Below are 15,539 nucleotides of genomic sequence, written 5' to 3' on the forward strand. Positions count from 1 at the left end.
TGGCCCTCAGCCGGAAGCAGATGTAGAAAACAGTGGGATCCACAGCTGGATGTGCAAACCTTGAAGTGCTCCAGAGTTGTGGTCATCATTGCAGTCTCTGTTTTGCCCTCTGGAAAAGAGCAGTGGTCCAAGTCCAGGAGGGTCACCCCTTTGTCCTGACCTATTGGCAGAAGAGTGGGGCGGTATCTCCTGTTGCTGTTGTGTTTCCAAGAAGAGCATTAAATCCTTGCACAGAGGTAATTCCCAGCTTTCCGGTAAGGATAACAATGACGGTACCTAATTAAAGGGCACTCTTAGCCTGGGTAAACATTTATATTAATTTCCTTCTCACACAGATGTCTGGTAAACTGACCTCCTGAGGCAGAACCATCTGGCCTCAGGTGGGAGGAGGATCTCGGCCGTGGTCGAGAACCTGACTGGTCTCTTGCCGAGTCATTTCTCAATGGCTTTTTCTCTTGTGCACATGAAAGGCCTGTGTGTGGATATATAGGTTTCATGGGCAGTTGTCTTGGATGACCTGCATAATTACACTGCAGGCTTGTGGCTCTGGACTCTATTCTATCTCCGCTTTCCATCGTGTATTCTGGGACCATCCGTGTATAAAATTAGTATGGGCGGTAAGCAGCAATAAGATGTTCCCTACTTGGATGGATTAAATTAAAATTCAGTAAGAAACAGAGCTGTGGTTGAGTTTCCAAATTACTTGCAGGATTGCACTGAGGAGATTGTTATGGTATTGTCAAACTTTTTTGTGGGCGAACAGCCTGATGCAAGTGAGGTGGGTTTATTACCTCGCAGTACTCTTTCTGCTTTATGTACTGTGCTGTGTAATCCTTTGTTATTAAATAATAAGCAAAATAAAAGCATTTGTTTGTCACAGCCAGCTTGTTTTTCTGAGAATTTGCTCACTTTGAAAGTTCAGTCTGTGTGATCTCCAGCCCTGTCAGGAGCTATTACATTGAATCTTCTTTTAAATTGTTAAGCTGGAGGACAAATCCAAGTGTTATCGTGCACATCTCGGCTGAGAGCAGAGCAGATTCGGCGGGGAGCAGCCTCTGATGCCTTGTACCGTGCCATTAGTTTTTGTCACAAACATGTCAAGATAATCTGCTTCCAGTGTTATGTGTGTTGGCTGACATGAGCATTAGTAGATCTGCATAATTTTTGAAGTAGTTTGAAGTGTGGATATAACACTTGGGGCTGTGTGAAATCTTTTTTATCCCCCTGTTATGAATCACATTGCTGTTCAGAAAGTTGCTTGTTCTCTTGCTCCCTCCCACAAGGTACTGTATTAATTTGCAAAGTTCATAAGCAAAGTAGCCCAAACTAGAAATCATCATAAATAGTGAACAATGACTGACACACTTGGGAACACCAGGAGCCCCATTACTTCCCAGTCACAACTTTACATTTTAAATAGATGCTGTTGTCATTTCAGCATACATGGAATTGTATCTTAGTGTAAGATATTATTATTTATGGAACTTGGGAACCCTTAATTCAGTCTGGACTTCAGTGGAAGTATCTTTCTTGTGCGTGTGTGTTCCTTTGTAGCCTTTTAGAGATGAGCTTGGGTTGTGCACAGTAGAAGTTGGATAAGATACTTCAGTTGCTTGATTTTCAAGGTGCTTTTTTGATAATTAATACGCAAGTCTATCCCAGCCTCAAAATCAGTCATGCTCTTCCACGAGGACACGTTTTTCCACTCTCTGAGATGCAGCCAGACAGCAGGAGGAGTCCATATCTGTAGCCATGGCAGCCAGTAATTTATTGCTCCATATGGCTGGTGTGGCAGCAGCTGCTCTGGTTTAAGGAGGTCAGGACATCAAGGCTTTTAAGAAACAAAACAACACCCCAAGTATAAAACCTTCCTAAATAGTTTTGTACAGTAAGAGTAGGGCTCTCCACAGACATAAGGAGAGCCAAGGGAGTTATATATTTAGAACTTTTGTAACTATAATTGGAATCAAAGCCATTTTTTCAGTGGGGAAATAAGGTTTTGTCTCTAATATGGTTTTACCTTTTCCCAGTTGCCATGGCTAGTGTTTGTAGGCAGCAGATAGTATGGAGGGGCAGTGAGCTGGGCTGTTCCACCCAGGTGGGGAGTGACCCCTCTAGATCTGCACTGCAGGAGGTGCCAACCATCCGTGGCAGGATCCACCCCTCTGCTTTGGGATGCATTTTGTACTACACTGAGAGAGAAACTGTATTGCTCAAGTCAGACAGCAGTGCTGTGTTTGTACTAATGAAGTGAAGATGTACAGGTTGTGAGCAGCTCTCATGGAACAGAAATACAGCTTTAATTTCAGTTTGGGTGTGAGAGTCCCTCACTGCTGAGAAATTGTACAGAAGGGCTCTTGGATTTAGCACTAAAGTTTTTGCAAATAGGCTTTTCATAAGCCTGAATCTTTTTATTTTCATTAGGGGACCATTTTAATTAAAATGAAACTGGAATGTTTACTCTTTGCTTCCTATAGCTGTGATTGTTTTCTTCACTGTGTGAGCACATGTATAATTTGCTCTAAAAGAAACGTCAGCAGTTTCTGATTACTTTGTGAGTCTTACTCAACAGCTTGATTTTAATTGGGGGGAGGAAATATTTTCAGGGTGCTCCAGGGGAGGTCTGATGTCTTTGGGTAGCAGGAGAGTATAGGTGCTATCTTTGGTACAATGTTAATTGCAATAATCACAACTACTGGTTTAAAATAAAAGTCCTTCATTTCTTACCCCTGTTGGATTTTTTTCAGTCATGTCAATGAAATACAACCTGTTTGGTAATTAGAATCCTTCAGCTGTGTAACCTTTTGTCTTTGCTGCATCCATATATTTGTAAGCATCTAAACAGAGTGATTTTTGGAAAACAGTGATTGAAAGTAGTTAGGTAGTCTCAGATTTCTGGAATTAAGGAAGAAATTTTTTATTATGAGAGTGGTGAAACACTGGCACAGGTTGCCCAGAGAGGTGGTGGATGCCCCATCCCTGGAAACACTCAAGGCCAGATTGGATGCGACTCTAAGCAACCTGATCTATTTGAAAATGTCCCTGCTCATTGCAGAGGGTTGGACTAGATGCCCTTTAAAGGTGAATACTCTACAGTTCAGGTTAGATAAAGGAAAGAGAAGCCAGGCAAGTAGGGAGGAGTGCATCCATGCCCTCAAAAACATTCTCTCTAAGCTCAGAAGTCCACTAGGATTTTTAATAGATATTTATGTGGGTCAAGAGCGTCTTTTTCTTGACGTCTTTGATGATTATGAAATATGACAAGAAGTATTTGTAACAGAATAATGTGTTCTGGATTCTTCAGTGGCACAGCTCCTGAAACATTCCCTTGGCACCTTGAACTGGTTGTGTTGCTGAAATGCCTTTTTGGTCCTGCAGAGTGTTTCAGAGATGACCAGTTTCTGAACCTTTTTGGAGCTTAGCCAATATCTTGTGTCTTCTCCATCAGAGATAATGATCTCAGTCTCCCCTGCTCATTCTCTGGGGTTTCGTTTCCTCCTGCTGATTATTTGAAAATAAATAAATAAGTAGGAAAACAACTGGTTTCTGTGTGTTAACAAGGAGGAATGACTAAGAGAAAAATGAGAGGAAAGTACTGCTTATCATAAAAGACTGTATCTCTGGAGACATAAATTGGTATTCATTAAGTTGTTTGCCTAGACTTAGTTAAAAGACGTGCTTGAGGAGCTGTCTGAGCAGTGTTTCAGTAGAAAGCAAGTCATCCTCTTCGTGACTAGATACATCTAGATGAGGAGGAGAGACCAGAAAGTAACAATAAATGATGGATTGAGAACAGCCTTCATGGCAGTAAGGAGACAACAGACTATGAAATGTTTTTCAGAAGTAATAATATTTAACACTTAGCTGTAAAGGAACACTGATCCATCTTTTCTCCCCAGATATGCAGGTCTTTTTCATATCCAATGCAGAATTTTAAAAAATGTTTATATTCAATTTCTGTTGTTTTCCATTCAAGGTATGCAGGGTCCCCTTGGTTTTGATGATTTCTATAGCTGGAGGTAAAATTTCACCTGTGGTGATTATGATATCCTCCATGTATAATCTTACTGGTGTCCCCTCTGTATCATCAGATACAGGGAAGCAGTTTCAGAGCAGTGCTAGGCAATCAGAGTGTGGCTCAGTTTTGCCACGTCTGCATTCTTCCAAAAAAATCAGTTTTCTTTTGACTTTTGTAATAAGTGACAAACCCATCTATTTCAAAGACCTTGGAGACAGGCTGGGGCTGCAATTTGAGATGAGGTTTTGCTGCTGTGCTTGTTGACTGGCATCTTTTCTTATTATCTTGAACTGGGGCAGACACTGCCAAGGGAATGTGTGTATTAATTATTGTGGAGTCTGAGGCTCTCCGCTCTTTATCTTAAATAATTAAAAAAGTAATTGTGCAACATAACACTAGCAAAGTGCTTTCACTGTTTGGAGAGTGAATACTCTGTGTCAAACTCTTGGGCATGGTGCAGCTTTTCTGATGTTCCCTGTTTTTTTCTTTCCTTCTTTTCAGATTAAGGCCCTTGATTTCAACCCAGCTTGCTAAAAAGGCTGCCACTGAAGAGGTATGTAAAGTCCAGCACTTCTCCCAGTGCAACAGGTTGAGTTTGGAAATTCCCGGAAGCCGTTCTCAACCTGGCTCTGGTTATGTGGTAGATATGGGTAAAAGAATTGAGAGTCTTGTCTCTCTGATCAGACCAGGAGTTGGTTATTGTGAACACTGTGAAGCTGAGGTTGCCTGTTTTCTAACCCAGATTTGCTCTTATTTATCCATCAGTAGCGTTAGCACAGCCTCATAATGTTGGTTAGACAGAAAAAGAAACAGAAGACTCCCTGCAAGAATCTAAAAAGGTCCATATCAAATAAATAGGCAGGAGGAGTAGGAGAGGGCAGAGCTTGTGTCTGTTTCTCAGCACTTGGAGTGTCCCCACAGAGAAGGAGGATGACACAAAATGCCACTTTTGTTCAGCCAGACCTGACCCCAGGGGAGGGCTGGGCTTCTGTGGGAGACTAGTAAGAAAAGACAGCTTACCCTCTACAGCATGACTTACTCTTTGCTTTGTTTGTTTGTTGGTTTGTCTCGTTTGAAAATGTAAGAGTGCTGCAGGAAAGTCTGTACTAGTAACTAGTAACTAATCCGTCCACCCCCAGAAACCCTCCTTAGGTGGCTTTGTGCACCTGCATTTTCTCCTGAAGGGACTGTGATTATTATGGGATGGTGACACCAGATAACAACAATAGCTGCTTTCTTTCATTATTATTTTCACCCTGTACAGAGTATTCATAGGCATTTTGTGTACAGTAAACTGTCTATTGTATGCCTAAACATTCAGTATACCAAAGGTATATTTGTCCCTCTTCCTTTCCCCCCTGAACATGTGATACTGACACCTTTCTGAAAGTGAACCAGTTCCCTTGGGTTGTTTAACATCTTTAACAATTGCCCACCCATACTTAAAGCTAAGTGCCAAACTCCAGTCCAGGATGTCTGGAAGTGAATTCAGGAAGTTCTATTTAAAGGTGTTGTTTGACTGCCTTATTTTTAAAATGACTGAAACCCATTGATTTTCAGAAACAGTTTGATATCCTGCCTAGGGAAATACATTTTCACTTCTTATTCTATGCTCATTAGAAAACTCTGCACATTTTTAGAAGTACAGCAGTCTGGAAGTGGACATGATAATTAAAAGAAGGTCACATTTTAATTAGCATGGTGCAATTTTAAAAAATAATGACTCAATTGTATCTCCTTTATATTCACCCACTTTTTCAGAGCAGATGGATACTTTTAAGCATATAAATTGATGTATATTATGATGCTGATTGGTCTCAAACTGTTGTGTCTATTTCTGCTTATACCGAGGTGGACTCAGTTGGATCACTCTAGAGGCAAAGGCAGTGGTAGGAAATATAAACTGGAGGGAAGTTCCTATAAATAATATGATTAATTTGTGCATTAAAAAATCATGAAAACCTGTCTTCGACTGATCCGAATATCTAAATACTTGATTTTCTATTAAAATTAATGGGTGTCTTTTGCCCTATTAATGAGCTATTGGAGCAAACCCTTAGGTGACTTTGAAAAACTCAGGCAGATTCTTTAGGTTGACTGTCATGGTATATGACAAGTTCAGAACAGCTTTGATGTTTGAATAATTAGACTATCAACTTTCTGGTACAGGGATTTTCTCTTATGGTGTATCTCTAAAGTGCCTAGAGTTACAGGGATTCTGGGAGTTACTGCATCCCAAGTAAATACATTTATAAATAAATAAATAAAAATAAATTACAGCACTGAATCAGAACTTGCTGCCAGTGGAACTGAAGAAGATGCAACAGTACATAGTTGTGCACTGTAATTTAAAACCTAAAGCACTGTACGACTTTTCTTGTGGTTGGGACCAGAGAAGTTGGGGTTTTCTGGTCTCCTTTGGACCATTCATTTTTAGAAGCACCTCACCACTGTCCTTCCCAAGGAAGTGGTCCCAGTCTTTCCTAGTAGGGGAGATGACTCTCAGTGCTGGTAACTACTGACTAGTGACAGGTACTCTCAATATTCCCTTTTCAAAATTCTTAATGTCACAAGCAGCATTAATGGTTAATCTTTAATATTCTTCAAGTTGCCACTAATGGACTGGGTTTTTTTGCCACAGGCTCTAGTGTACAAACCCCAAATAGTCCAAGTACAGAATGGAGGTGAAAAGTGCCCTGTTACTGAGCTGATGGAGATAAAGCTCCTCTGATGTTTCTTCCCTGGATGAGAGAAGGAGGTGGAGCCCTAGACTGAGCACACCATGAAAGTGAGAGCTCCAGAAAGACCAGAGCCTGGGCTGTGCTGGGGCAGACCATGTTGCTGGTTCCTGCCCCATTCCCAGATCTCTCCTTAGTGAACCAAAGACAATATTACCTTCTCCAAACTCACCTCTGTCCCCCTGTGGTGTTGCCCTTTCTCTCCCTCCGTGCTGTGTCCTGCCTCACCTTGGAGCAGCTGGGTCGGTGCACGTATGGAGCAGGTCCCGTCAATGATCGATTCCCAAGTTATTGTTTGGAGATCGTTATTCTGATGAATTTCATAGGTAATGTTACAGGTGCCAGCCTGTATTATCAACTGAGTGCTCTGCCATCACATTAAGTGCTGTCTACAGAGTGCTATTTGTTCCACAGCTCGTTGCGCCGCCAAATAAATCCAACCAGAGCTGTCAAAACTAATACATGTTGGTTTTTTTCTGATTTGAAGGGTACATTTTTGCTATCATTAAATTGTCAATAACATTGTTATTGTGTAATAGGCCTGATGTGAGTTGAGCACACTGAGGAAGAGGTTGTAAGTTTTCCCACAGAGCTCTACTGAGGAGCCTTCGCTCTCGAATTTTGCCTTCCCTTGTGGTTGCAAGAGGATCCCTGTTCTGCTTTTACTGTTGCTGGATATTTCAGTTGCCTGGGTCTGGACTATGTAAAAACTAGATGGTTTTGCCTGACTTTTGTTCAGACTTTCATTAGAACAGCTGAACCTCTAGCACTAGACAAAGACTTCCATCTCTCTCGTTGCTGTCATTTGGAAGCTGCTCTATTGCCTTCTCTTGTTTTTTGCAGGTGACGTTTCCAAATGCACAGGCAGAAGCCCCTCCTGTAGAAAAACCAGCAGCTGTGCTCGTGGAGAGTGGCCCAGTAGCTTACAACCCTGATGAAGAGGTGGAGGAGGAAGAGGTAGAAGAAGATGATGACCACTGCATGAGCGCCTTGCAGTTAATGGGAGGAAATGGTGAGCTGGGTTGCTGCCTAAGTTACCATCTCCTGGTGCTGTGGGCTTCGTTCTTGCAGGGCTGAGGACAGACAGGGTTCCCCTGATTGTCCCTGTCCTAGGGCTTCTGCTGCCTTTTTCAGCATTGCCCATTCCTGTGGGAAAGCCCCAAATTAGCCTTGTCCAAAACCTGACCTTCTTAGAGACTCCTGAGAAAACTTTGCATCTTGAGCTCCAGGCTAAGAGGGCTTCTCAAGAGCAAACTGAAGTTATGTGTTTTTCAGAATTAGGTTTATTAATGTGGATCTGAGAAGTTATGGGATCAGTAACCCCTCTTTTGGCAGTGTCTGGGGCTGGTTGCCCCCCGAGCTGAGCCACCCTGCTCCTGCTGCCTCCTCAGTGGAGGCTGCAGTGATGTCCAGATTGTCCATGAGCCTTGGGGACAAGTCTGTCCAGCTCAAATCCAGCTCGAATCGTCACACTCCATTTCTGGGAAAGTGTTAGGAGGAAGTAGTTGTACACCAAGTGTAGGAATGGCATTGGTAGCACACAGTGTGCTGTATGGTACACAGATGTGTGCTAATTTCTTTGGGTTACCCAGCAAAGCCTCTCAGTTAATTAGATTTCTTTGCTGGCAGGAAAAGGCAGTATCCTCTCTGCTGTGGTTTTTCCTAGCTGGACACATCCATATTTATCCTTTATTAAAAGCTTCCCCTTAGAAGTTAAGCTTTGAAAATATACAAAATTATTTTTAAAATGAGAACTGCTAATTATGGGTTGTGAAGACTCAAGATGGGAATAAGTTCCCTACTGAAATGTTATTTGCTGCAAAAATCTTCCCAGCACTATTCAGTCAGCTGCATGGACAATATGTATACACTTCACAAAAGTGTCTGTTGCTTTTAAATTGATTTCTCCACTGGAAAATAATTGCTGAACTGTAGGAGAAACAGTTTGTTGCCTGCATTTATTATTAGAATAATGTTCCCAAGAAAAGGCACCCATGTGGGGGAGGGTGAGTCTATGTTTATTAATAAACCCCCCACAAAAATAGAATAAAGGTCACTGAGCTTTTTTTCTTTGTAAATGTTACTATTTTTAAACCATTCTGAGAACATTCCACTACTCCCTGTCCGATCTGGACAACAGCTGAAAAATCAGAGTTAAAAAATAAAAATAAAAAGGAAAGGAGTATTCCCAGAATTTGAATGCAGGTGTGCAGAGCTTTGTCAGTACAACAAGTAACTCTTTCCAAACTGCTTTCTCCATGGATTTTAGACCTGTCTACCTGGAATAACAGCACAAAATACAGATGGTGAACTTCACCCATTCTACACAAATTATTGTAGATTACACTTAATTTTGCTTCCGAGCATCTGCTTGACTCTTTGGATGAGATGTTGCCCTCTACTGAATTTGGAATGTAAAGGTTAACTTTCCTCAGTACTCATATGTAATAGTTAGCCATAGGTTTGACTACACAACAGAAAATACCTGGTTTGCTACATTCAGAGGCACACAGAAGAGAACCAGTGCATTAGAAACACACAGACCTGCCTTCTGACACACAATGCACAGTCTTTGCACTCAGCATTGTTTAAGAAAACAAAACGATAAAAAAATCTGGGCAAAATTTTAAGTTGTTTCTCTAGAATTAAGTAGATACAGGAGATCCAAGTCAGATGCATTGGTCAGGATTCGTTCCAGGACTCCTTTGATGTTGATGGGAACTCTGAGCTATCTCTGAACCCTTGCAGTTTCAGTTTATAAATTCATGAATAATATAAACAAACCAGCTTTTTCCTTGGTGCCTATGTCTAGTGAAAAACGTGCCTACTTTGTAAATCTATGCTGCTGCTCATCAGCCACTGTGTGCCAGGTTACTTGTGGCAATCAGGCTTGACTATTTCAGCCTCTCAATTAAACCAAGTATTTCACATATCCATGTGGCAAGTATTCCTAAATGAGCATCCAGTGACGCATGAGAAGAGATATTTACTGATAGATGCTAAAACAATTTTGTTTCATTGAGGGAAGTACATGCAAGAACTTTTTATTTAGCCCTAGGAAAATAGCTGATATTTAAAATGCTTGCTTAAGATAAAACTTACCATCTAGTTACAAAGAAGGAAAACAACCTTAAAGAAGCAATACTTTCATTGTGTCTTCCATGAGCCTGGAATATTTGCATGTTTATATGCCTTTGTGTGTTTCAGATTATGGCTGTGATATGGATGAGGATGATGGCTACTAGCTCCATATACTTCTAAAGGACATGGACCGTGTCTTGTTCTCAGCAAATCTTTGGTTCTTCAAGCTGTGTGAATAGTGAAAGAAGCTGTCTGTGGTCAGCAAATGTAATCGAACAATCCTTACTTTTGTAAACGCGAATTTAAGGTTGGCATTGACTGGTCAGTTTACATTGACCCATAACCCAGCAATAACCAGTTTGGGTTTGTACTTGAATTTATTTTTATTTTGGTGGATCATAGTTGGAGGATGAAAATTAATGAGAGTAATGTTTCCAGAGAACAAAAGGAAAAAGACTAAACAGACTGTGTGTAAAGCCTGTGTGGCTGAAAGCAACACATCTCTTATGTATGTGGCTGCTTTTAGGCATGCTGCTCAAAGGGAGCAGACTGAAGGACAGAGACAGGTGAAAACAAGAAACCTGCCTGTTGATTATTTGAGTACAGTAGCATTACTTGTCTCATAATGCTACAACTGACAGAAAGAAACGTTTCCAACCTGTATTGTGGATGTGACCCTGTTACTGTATATGGCTCCCTCACCCAATCCTATAAAAAATTAATGACAAGTTATGTATTTGCAGAGCAGTATTGGTTTCTCTGAAAGAGAGTAAATGCTTCTTTATATTAATCAATTCATAGATTTCTTGAAAGATATGACAATAGATGGCAATGTTGGCAGAGAAGAATCATCTTCCACTGTGAGTCCAGTGTGGTTTATGTGGAAGGAGGCAAAAGACCTGGGCGAGGCAAGAAGTGTAGTGAGCAAGCAGGAGATGTGCTCATGTGCTGTTGCTGAGCATCCCTAGGGACAGACAGGTCTTCTTGAGGATGGTATTTCTGTAGGAGAGTCACTCTGGCCATCTCTATGGAGCTGCTCTTGCCTGACTGAGTTAGAGTGAAGGTCTGCTCCCAAGAGCTGCCTGTCTAAAACCAGTCGAAAGAAAGAGAAAGCTGAGCTTTTTAATAAATAAGCTAGCATCTGCTTTGACTGAATTTAATTTAATGTAATTTGCTTAACATTCTGTGGGTAAATTAAAGGTCACCGTGCAGCAGTCTGACTTTCATGGCTCAAATCCCACCCTTGAACAGTCGTTGCTATGTGAATAAAGCTGGAGCTGCAGCCCTGTGTGCCCTGAAATGTCAGCAGTCAGGGCCTTCTCTTACAGATATATCAGTTCTCGCAATGCCATGAGAGCAGGGATTGGGAGTGGAGCCCCTATGGTCAGATCCCACCCTGACCTGCCTTCCCCTGGCACTGCTGGGTCCGAGTCTCATGGCTCTGTGGGAAGTGCAGTGCACTGTGGGTCACGCTCTTGATGACTGCGGCTGCAGGACCCGAGATGTTTTCCTCTCTCTCCCTTATCTAGTGACAATTGTGAAAACTGCAGTGCTGCAGGCTTGTCTTACACTAGAAAAAGATGGTTTTTTATCTTACCAGCATGGTTTCTGTTTAGCTGTGTCTCCTGGTCAGCTCGTCCTTCCTACCCTTTTTGAGAAGCACTCATCACTAGAGCACCATCCATCCTCCTGCTACGGAGAGTGGATCGTGGCAGGAAGAGAAACTGCCTCAGGAAGCTCTCTAGCTACTTCCACACAGCATGATGATGGTGCTCATACCTGTGGTCATCACCAAAGAGGGGGAGGGCCACACAGCCTTCCATACTTCCATACTTCTCTCCCTCTTGGTAGCATGCTTAAGATGGATCATGTAAGTGGAGCAAGAGCAAGTGCTTTTCTTAGGAGCAGACTTGGTATTATTTGGCTGGTAAATGTAGTTTGGTGGGTCAGCTGTATCTGGGAGGAATTTTTGAGCCCTGTATGGGAGTATTTCTGCAATGACTTCTTAAAAACAGAGCTTGGTAACAAAAATCATGTAGTGAGGCTAATGGGAAGAAGAGCTCTTCTGAACCAGATGCCAGTTACTTAATTTGCAGCACTTCAGTGGAAAGAAAAGATTCCTTGTAATTCTAAGGAGAAAAGGTGGCATTTTCACCAAAAAGCTATAGATTTTTTTCTGATACTTTATAAATACTGCACAGAAACTGATATTGGGGAGATAAACCTTTCTACCTCTCTTTTATCCACACCATAAAATAAAAATCATGCTATAAGCAGACAGTTTTTTAAAAAGTTGTTTGTTTTATCAAAGTTCGTGCTCTGCAGGTCTTTGAGACCGTTGAGTTTGATCATTTGGATTTGAATTAACCTGCCATAGCACTGCTACAAATACCCATACTCTCAGTATATTCTCAAGGCTTGGGTTTTATTCCAAGGTACACAGTATTCTCTATGCAGGAAATAAACATGCATAAATAAACATGTGTATGACTCATGTAGGTCGAGTGCTTTTCTCAAATGCAAGATGTTGGCTCTTAAAGAAACCGCTAAGCTGATTTCTTTGTTGCCAAGGGTCTTCTGGTTTGTTCCCCCAAGGGATACTAAACCTGCTGCCAGTGCAGTGATGTTATTTGAGAGCTGAGAGTCCACCCAAATAACTGCTGCTGGTAAATTTGAATTTCAGTAGTACATTGCGTTTCTGAGAACATTGTTTTGTGCACTGCAAGTAGAGGGTTGCAGTTTTTGAATGCTCTCGCATGATTTGATTAGGAAAGGCTATCAGGTAGTCTGCTAGAAGGGTGCTTGGAGAGCAGGGGAAAAAAAGACCTACAATTTCATAGCATCTCAGTATTGCTGGTGAAGTTAATGGCATAGTTTCTGTACAGGATTCCTAAGGAAAGGATATTGGATAGGCAGACTTCACGCTGAGCTTCTTAAGCTATAGTGGTTATGTACATTTTTAATTTATTGGTGACTTACCGGGATTTTTATAATGTTCATTCCTTCTTGATTTAACTAAGCTCAGGAAATGTAAACAGATTAGAACATGCTAGTTTCTGTTTTTATAGCTAGTCATTAAAATGTAAAAAGATTAACACTGCATTAACTCTGTTTACTACTGTTGATGTATCTGGACAATTTTGTTGTGTATAAGTAAGCCTGAATTCACTTGGAGTAATTTGGACCCTGCTTTTCTCAGGATTCTGATTATAATGTAAAGAGCTTATAAGGCTCCAGCATTTGTTGTTCTTAGATCGTCTTATTTGAACCCACACAAGCTGTGTATCATCAGGTTTGTTGCATAAAGCATGTCTCTTGCTGCAAGTCACTTTGCTTGACAGGCAAAACCCTCCAGCTGTTGCATCCAGCTTGTCAGCCATGCAGCCTTTTAACACTCTTGTACTGTGGGAGTAAAAACTGAAATAAGGAAAATAATGGGCTTCTTCACTGTGGTGAGTGCATTTTCAGTGTCTTAATCATCTGTGACATTTCTTTAAAATCACTGTGTTCAGTACAGCAACTTTTAAATGGTGCCAGACAGCCTTGTCTTGAGGGTTAAACATGTTTGTCAAAAAAAGTTCTTGCCATCCTCATGACTTGTTTGTGTTCTTTTGGATTGCATTGAAACTCCAGTTGCAGATGTGTACAGTTAGCACAGTGTTTGCCTAATAAATGTTCTGTTTCTTATTTTTGTGTCGAATCCTTGTATTTGGTTCAGTTAGTGCCAAGGAAATGAAACCTGTTTGATGTAAGCACATGTACCATCCTTACACAACCACACGAGCCATGTTAACCTTTTTTTACTGTAATATATTTGCTGTAAATAAAGAGTAAAACCCTTATGTAGGTAGCCCATCTATTTTGATGCTCTCCTGCTAATTTCTGATTTTTCTGTCTTCATTCTCATGAACGTTCAGTTTTTATTGCTGCATGATTGGTTGATAGTGCCCAAAATTTGTCATTCAGAGCTTTCTTTTGTCTCTAAAAAGGAAGACACAACTAATCAGGCAAGTGTTTTTTACAAGATACTGTTCCACTGATAGATGTAGATACTTTCTGTAAAGTGCATAACATTAACGAGGTTATTCCACTAAGCTGTGTAATTAACTGACTGTGGGAACAATATATGATGTGTGTGTTTAGTGGAACTGTTCATGTGCTTGTTTCTGAAAGTTGTATCATGATAACTAAGGTGTGTGCTGAGTTAAAAATCATGTTATTTTATCAACATCTGGTAGCCACAGTTTGGAGACCAAAATCCGCATCTGCCCTTTGTGCACATGGGTGTTTGCTCCTTCTAATTTTTTGTAGAAGGGGAGATACTATTGGATCCTAAGGAGTGTCTCCTGCAGTTTTAGCACATAGTAGGACGATTAACAGTAGTTTTGATAAGGCAGTGTGTGTCATCCAGCATTCCACTGGGTTCCCATAACGTTATCAAGGCACACTTTTGCCCTCATTGACATTGGGATGTTTTTATCTTAACTTCTTTTCAGCTGTTCCAACCCTTTCCACTGGGAATTGGAAACTTCTCCAGCAATGTCCATCACTGATGCTCCTCTCACTGGTAACATCTAAGCTGTTAGAAAGTACTGACCACCTTGGCCTCGTGTTTTCTGCTCTTCCCAAGCTGCACAGCTTTTGGCTTTGTCCTGTAGTTTTTCTCTTCCCTACCACACCAGGCTTTCATAACCAAAACCATTCTGTCCCCCCAGCTGCATTCACCAAATACGGCTCCTTTAATGGTCCCTGAAGTTAAATAATGCTAATAAAGCCAAAATCTTGGCAAGGCTTTATATTAGCTTCATTTGTCACCAGTAGATCATAGCACACTTGGTCTTAGGTTCATGTTTTGTAATGCAGAAAAGGCTGTTACAGCCTTCTACTCCCGTCACATCTGTAAGAAGAGTTACAGGATATTAATCAGTGTTTTTTATGCCCACCCCAAGGCCTGGCAGTGGCCTGGGTGAGTGGTTGTTGTTTAGTAAAAGGAGTTAAGCACACAAGAAAGGAGCCTGGATGATAATTCATGATTTACAGCATAACAAATTTACTTTGTGAGTTCCTTCATCGTAATTGTTTTTTTCTTATGGGGCCTGTTGTGCATTCTCATGGAAATGAGGGAGGCACACACAGTTCATAAAAATGCAAAATGAAATTCCCATCTTGCCATGTGACTCCAGGAGCACAGGATTTAACAACTTCTAGTCTAAACCATACATTTGTTATTGTGTGAGAGGGCAGTAAGTGGCACAGTACTGGGCACTGGGGTGGCAGTCACTGTATATCCATTTCTATCTCCAAATTGCAACAAGAATGGTTTCTCACTGCTCTTAGTGCTCTTACTAAAGTTTCTCAATTCTTCAAAAGCAGGAAAATACAGCAAATTGAAGGAATTTGAACAAAGCAATGAAAAGAAACAGCACCAACACTGTGCTTGCCAGGTAATTTTTCTTCAGTGCTCTTCTGTGGGAAAAATAAAAGGTATTTGTGTGCAGAGACTAAGAGGGGCAAAAGCTGCATCTTGGCAGCAGTAGAGATGAGGCAGCATTGTCCATTTTCCACATAAGAATTATAGACTCCTTCTGTTTCATGGTGTATCCTGCACAATCTTCACCATTTGTAGACTGGTCAGTCCACTGGAGGGTAGGACACCAAGCCAGGTGAGAAAGAGGAGATGGTGAAGTTTCGTTTCTCTTTAG

At 41.2% G+C, this 15,539-nt stretch overlaps 1 protein-coding gene across 2 annotated transcripts in view; it reads left to right on the plus strand.

The window, feature by feature from the left end:
• The window catches only part of BRF1 (BRF1 RNA polymerase III transcription initiation factor subunit), a 175,295-nt gene extending 161,771 nt beyond the window's left edge, over positions 1–13,524 (plus strand). For both annotated transcript variants that reach the window (XM_051769943.1, XM_051769944.1), the window contains 3 exons: positions 4,520–4,571; positions 7,600–7,768; positions 9,964–13,524. In XM_051769943.1, the coding sequence (XP_051625903.1) occupies positions 4,520–4,571; positions 7,600–7,768; positions 9,964–10,001 (259 nt within the window). In that variant the 3' untranslated portion in view covers positions 10,002–13,524. The remainder of the gene's footprint in view (positions 1–4,519; positions 4,572–7,599; positions 7,769–9,963) is intronic.
• Positions 13,525–15,539: the final 2,015 nt, after the last annotated feature.

Source organism: Manacus candei, unplaced genomic scaffold, assembly GCF_025592945.1.
Source record: "Manacus candei isolate 608988 ecotype Guabito, Panama unplaced genomic scaffold, ASM2559294v1 h1tg000113l, whole genome shotgun sequence".
Taxonomy (NCBI): domain Eukaryota; kingdom Metazoa; phylum Chordata; class Aves; order Passeriformes; family Pipridae; genus Manacus; species Manacus candei.